At 43.8% G+C, this 6503-nt stretch overlaps 1 protein-coding gene across 1 annotated transcript; it reads right to left on the reverse strand.

The window, feature by feature from the left end:
- Positions 1-1271: 1271 nt before the first annotated feature.
- Positions 1272-1691, reverse strand: LOC107707858 (RNA-directed DNA polymerase homolog). The gene has a single exon (XM_016511960.1). The coding sequence runs from the start codon at positions 1689-1691 to the stop codon at positions 1272-1274; it is 420 nt and encodes a 139-aa protein (XP_016367446.1).
- Positions 1692-6503: the final 4812 nt, after the last annotated feature.

Consider the following 6503-nt stretch of genomic DNA (forward strand, 5'->3'; position numbering starts at 1 on the left):
TTTTTAGCTTGCTTTTTATTCACGAGAGCGCCCGAGGCAAACCCAACGCTTGAGCTCTACTCTCTCTCTCTGAACTCACAAACTTCCAGAACCTTTCCCCCAGACTCCACCCACACACGAGTGCGCAGACTCGTTCTTCAGAAGAACACCCACCCCTTAAAGCCCCCATGCAAAAAGAACACAAAACACAGGAACAGAACATATTTGACTTAAATCACACCTGACAGCATAACACACTTTTTCAGACTTGCTACACTGCCCCCCCCTCACTGAGTTCCTCGACCCCGAGGGAACGAACAAAGTCCCGGAACCGTCCCAGCGGCCTTCTGACTCTCTGAGGCCGCAGCTGCCCCACCTGTGTTACTGTCACCGGGCTATCTAAATGCAACGGTTGCAGCTCAAGAACCGGTGTGGCTGCATGGGGAACTCCCAGAGGACTGGCAGTGCTCGGCTGCGGTCCTGCTTCGCCCTCTGGAGCAGGTATATGCGAAGTGGAGGCCGGCGTCACGGCTGCAGCGGCACCTCCTTTGTAAGGTGCCAATCTATTCCGGTGCACGGCCACCTTCCTACCCCTTGGAGGCAACTGAACCCGGTAAACTGCCCGGTGTACTACCCTCATGTCGTACATCTGAAGTTCCTCAATCCAGCGTGCCAACTGGCCCTCCGGCTCTTTAAATGACATTAGCCACTGGAGAGCGGAATGGTCAGTACGTACAGTGAAAGGTAACCCGCACAGGTAATACTTAAAGTGCCGAACTGCAAAAAGCACAGCAGCAAGTTCCCTTCTGGTGACACAGTATCTGCGTTCAGATTTGTTGAACGTTTTGCTGTAGTAGGCCACGACCCGTTCCCCCCCAGACCCCACCTGAGAGAGAACTGCCCCCATACCCACATTGCTGGCGTCTGTGTCCAGAATGAAGGAAAGAGCCGAATCAGGGGGAGCCAATATAGGGGCTGTGACCAGAGCCTGTTTCAGGGCATCAAAAGAGTTTTGACACTCCTCAGTCCACGTGAAGGACTTGAAGGACTTCTGCAGGCAGAAAAGTGGGTCTGCAATGGTAGAAAAACCCTGCACAAACCTCCTGTAATACCTGTAATATCCCAAAAAACTTTTGAGCTGCTGCGACGTTGTAGGAGTGGGCCACCCGCTCACTGCCTGCACCTTCTCTTCCATTGTGCCAATCCCCTGCCTTCCCAGCTTGTGCCCCAAGAACGTCACCTCCCTCCTAAAGAAGTGACATTTCTCTGGGTGTAGCTTCAAGCCAGACTCGCTAATGCAACTCAGCACTCGCCTGAGAGCCTCTAGAGAGGCCTTGAGCCTCTAGAAAAGAACTACCATGGACCAGGATGTCATCCAGGTACACCAGACACTCTGACCGTGGAATCCGTGGAATACCCCTGTCCATTAACCTGGCAAAAGTAGCCGGCGCATTGCAGAGGCCAAAGCAGAGCACCCTGAACTGCCATAACCTCCTACTTGTACAAAAAGCAGTTTTTGGTCTGGCTTCCGGAGCAAGTGGTACCTGCCAATAGCCAGTACGCAGGTCCAGGCAAGTGAACCACGACGACCCAGCTACAAGGTCCAGTGATTCATCCACACGAGGGATGGGATACGAGTCCTTCCTAGTGACCTCATTAAGGCGCCTATAGTCAACACAAAATCTCCACTGACCCCCCTTCTTAGGCACCATGACCACCGGTGCGGCCCACGCACTCTCAGACGGCTCCGGGCCCGCAACCTGATGGGCATGGCATCTCCTGTCTCAATTTCGTGCTGTACCAGATGTGTTCGCCCCACATCCCCCTCCCCAAATGCAAAACAATGTTGGAAATCTACCAGCAAATCCCACAACTGCTCCTGCTGACTCCTGTATCCAAGCCCTACCGATTCTTAAGCCACATCTCCCTCAAAGCAACCACCCCTCCCCCCTCTCCCAGAGGTGGAAACAGACAGCCAGCCTCCTGCCCATCCCTGCCAGGGAGACTTGAAACTGGCTCTGAGGAGGGTTGTGTGGCCACCCCCGGGTAGAGGTCAGCTGGGGTGTGGGCTAAGGGAGTGGAAGAATCATCTACCTGAGGTGGTCTGGTATCAGCACTCGGGCTGGATTGCAAATGCAATGTGTGGCCCTCCAACCTAGAGTCCCCAGGAACATTTGCTGCCTCTAACAGACCTGTAAAAGACATATCAACGTTATTTTCAGTGGACATGACAACCTCAGGACCCCCTTCAAACCGGAGCAGGCCACCCCTTAAGTCTAACTGGCAACCTGCACTTTTAAGGAAGTCCAGACCAAGAATACAGGGGTCTTGTACTGTAGCCACCCACACCGAATGGCGTAATGTCTTTCCCCCTACCGTCAGCCCCACCTCTCCTTTACCCTTCATGGGCGCTAGTTCACCCGTCACTGTGCGTAGTCGGACAGTGGTGGGTTCCAGCTTGACATTTGCCAGAACTACATCTGGTCTCAACACTGTCACAGTCGATCCCGTATCCACCAATGCTAAACACGGCACCCCTTGAGCTGCTGCGACGTTGTAGGAGTGGGCCACCCGCTCACTGCCTGCACCTTCTCTTCCATTGTGCCAATCCCCTGCCTTCCCAGCTTGTGCCCCAAGAACGTCACCTCCCTCCTAAAGAAGTGACATTTCTCTGGGTGTAGCTTCAAGCCAGATTCTCTAATGCAACTCAGCACTCGCCTGAGAGCCTCTAGAGAGGCCAGAAAAGAACTACCATGGACCAGGATGTCATCCAGGTACACCAGACACTCTGACCGTGGAATACCTGATAACACCCTGTCCATTAACCTGGCAAAAGTAGCCGGCGCATTGCAGAGGCCAAAGCAGAGCACCCTGAACTGCCATAACCTCCTACTTGTACAAAAAGCAGTTTTTGGTCTGGCTTCCGGAGCAAGTGGTACCTGCCAATAGCCAGTACGCAGGTCCAGGCAAGTGAACCACGACGACCCAGCTACAAGGTCCAGTGATTCATCCACACGAGGGATGGGATACGAGTCCTTCCTAGTGACCTCATTAAGGCGCCTACAGTCAACACAAAATCTCCACTGACCCCCCTTCTTAGGCACCATGACCACCGGTGCGCCAACTGGATTCGGTTAGGTAACTTCTGACACCAGTGTAGCGATCCAGTCTGTGAAACGACAACTTGACGGTTTTTTAGCTTGCTTTTTATTCACGAGAGCGCCCGAGGCAAACCCAACGCTTGAGCTCTACTCTCTCTCTCTGAACTCACAAACTTCCAGAACCTTTCCCCCAGACTCCACCCACACACGAGTGCGCAGACTCGTTCTTCAGAAGAACACCCACCCCTTAAAGCCCCCATGCAAAAAGAACACAAAACACAGGAACAGAACATATTTGACTTAAATCACACCTGACAGCATAACACACTTTTTCAGACTTGCTACAATACATTTTTATACAGGCAGTTTTGCAGTAAGTAGGAAAGGAACATCTTTATCCATCTGCTCGACTGATAGTGCTAGGTGAAATAGGCTGGTTGAGTTGATCCTTAGAAGATGGTGTGACATTCAGTCATGCCATCATTATATCATTTTTCTTCTTGTCTGTCTCTTAGTTGAGCTGTGCAAGTTTGTGCTTATTAGTGTAAAGCCACAGTATTGTCACTTAAAAAGTATTGAGGCTTTCGAGCAATTGAGTATATTTCACAATGCTATAGTTTGTAACTGTATTTTGATCAAATAAATGCAGCCTTGTTGAGTTACCTATTTCAAAAACATAAAAAATTTGTACGGACCCCAAACTTTTAAACTGCCAGTGTAGCCAAAAAGTTAGTTCCAGTTTTTGAATTTGATTGGTTGAGCTGTGTTCCAAGAATGCTGATATAACAGTCCAATATTATATACAATATACATTTGTATCAGTGCACTTCTCCAGACAGTCCAGTTTGGAGTTATTTTCATTGCAGGTTCAAAAACAAAGTAACCAATATTGTGTCTAATACATAAGTAACTAAATATTAAGTTGTTTGTTGTATGAAAGCAATGTCACAGGTGCTGCCTGCTTGTTACTCCAGTAACTTTTTCAAACATTGTTGATTGTTTTATAATTTTGTAACGGAGGCCTATAAATCTAGCAGTGGCAGATCCTGTGGCATTAGAATGTGGTTCAGAAGGTCTTCTGGGGATGCTGCTTGTTTTTTCCCTTTGAAACTATACATCAATCGGTAATCAATACTCCATATAAAGTTAAATATGCCTTTTATGTGTTATTCAGAAATATCTGCAGTAGACATTTCCCTGTCTTTGTCATATGGAGACACCTCACCCATGCATTTTTTTCCCTGAAAACTGCTACATATCTTGTCTTCAAAGAGCTTGTCTGCTAGTTAGCTAGCTGAGTATAGACCGAGATCGCTGCTATAGAATTGTGTGGGTGGAGGATGTGTTACCTCAGCCTGCTGCTTTGACGAGAGCAACAGTTTGCTTTGCTGTAAGTGTGTTGTGACAAATTGGTGCTGGTGTAATTTAAATTATTTCAGTATTCTGTATTATTCCATAAGTACTCTAGTAGCTGGGCGAATGCGTCTGAACATCTTTCACATGCAGAGTACATCGGAAGCTCTTGTTGTGTGAATGTTACTTACCTGTGTACTACTATGTATTTCTGAACTCTAAATTGTGCTTCACATTTTGCAATAGTGGAAGTTTTCCACTTGCATTTGTGCTAAAATAATGTACAATTATTATTATTATTATTATCATCAGGGTTTTAATTGGGCCGGGGCCGGCCGGGGCTAAGCTCCGGCACATAGGCTTATTAGAGCTTTATGATTTCTGCGGTGCAGAAAACTTTAACAAAATCAAGTCATACAAATGGAATTTACTGTATAACACGGAATGTCACAGAAATTGCCAAATTTTGAATGAATAAATAAAAAGTAGGTCAGTACACTTAAATCAAATGGCGATATGGACTAGTATCTGTGAACATTAAACCAGAAAAGACTATTTAAATATGAACAGAGGCGGACAGTAACTAAGTACATTTACTTGAGTATTGTACTTAAGTACACTTTTTGAGTATCTGTACTTTACTTGAGTATTATTTTTTCTGGGAACTTATGACTTCAACTTCACTACATTTGAAAGACAAATATTGTACTTTTCACTCCACTACATTTCTATGGTTTTCAGTGTCTGTCTCACTAAATGAGTACATAACTACATGAACAACATCACCAGAACTGATCTGAGAGTCACTTCATAAGAATTTTTTGAAAAACTACCAGCATATCATATATACTGTAGACACAAATAAAATTCTTCACGGCAACCTGTCAAAATAAAAGTTCAGTTTAACTAGATGAAATTGTGACAGAAATATATTACTATTGTACTGTAGAATGTCTGTCTTACTACTACTGTTAGTACTAATAATAACATTATTATGAAAACTTTATTATTTTTAAGGAGTAATTAATTTAATTATTTTTTTCCATGTTTTAATTTTAACAGTAAAGCTCTGTTGTGCAGCACTTTGTTTGCCAAAAAGGGTTTGTTTAATTTTCATTTGATTAAAAGATAAATTAAATGAATGTTTTATGCCTTAATTTGATTACCATAAAAATTTACATACATAACACAAAAAAAACTAGGACCCTATTATTGTTTAAAAAAATGTGATTATTACAATTTAATTAACCCATTAAAATGGAATCCAGAAAAATTCTAACTAAAAAAAATAAAAAAGATATTTTTGGTAAAAACTGAATTTGGTAAAAAAAATAAAACCTATTTCATAATTTTTTAAAAATATTTTTAAAACTTTTAATAAATTGCTGTCAACTTGTGTAAGTTTCATGATTTCAAGACATGCTTTTTGATCAATAAAATTACATTTAACCATCAGTGGTTAACCATTAAAACAGAATATACACACGCTCCATTAGAAGCCAGACAATTTTAAAAAGAAAAAAATGTAACTTGGGAAAGAATAAAACTGATTTCATAGGGCCCTAATCAGTGGACTTTCCTCATACATTGAATCTGTTGAACATTCAGTGTTATTAGATAATTGTGTTCACTTTAACATCTCAAACAAATAGTTCTGTCTCTGAAGGATATGATTTAATTCATTTTAATTAGTTAAGTTCAGATCATCAAGCAATCACCGTTATGCTAGCATTAAAAAAAATGTGTAAAAGAGGGTTATATACATTATGTTATGTATGTTTATACAGTTAGTTCAAGCTTGTATACTTGTTAGTTCACTTGATGATAAACGGGCGGATCTAGAAAATAATTTTTAGGTTGGCAAAGGGGTGGCATGTGTCACGGGTGCACACACACGAGGGACGAGGAGACGCTGGAGAATATGTTGAAAGGACTTTATTTCTCAACCAAGGGAGACGAACACAGGAAGACGTTCACACGAAGACCTTTAACATCCGACCGAGCACTAGGGACTGGGAACACTTTATATACACACACAGGAGGAGGGGATGACGAGACACACCTGGGAGC

Source organism: Sinocyclocheilus rhinocerous, unplaced genomic scaffold, assembly GCF_001515625.1.
Source record: "Sinocyclocheilus rhinocerous isolate Xijiao unplaced genomic scaffold, SAMN03320098_v1.1 scaffold2340, whole genome shotgun sequence".
NCBI lineage: Eukaryota > Metazoa > Chordata > Actinopteri > Cypriniformes > Cyprinidae > Sinocyclocheilus > Sinocyclocheilus rhinocerous.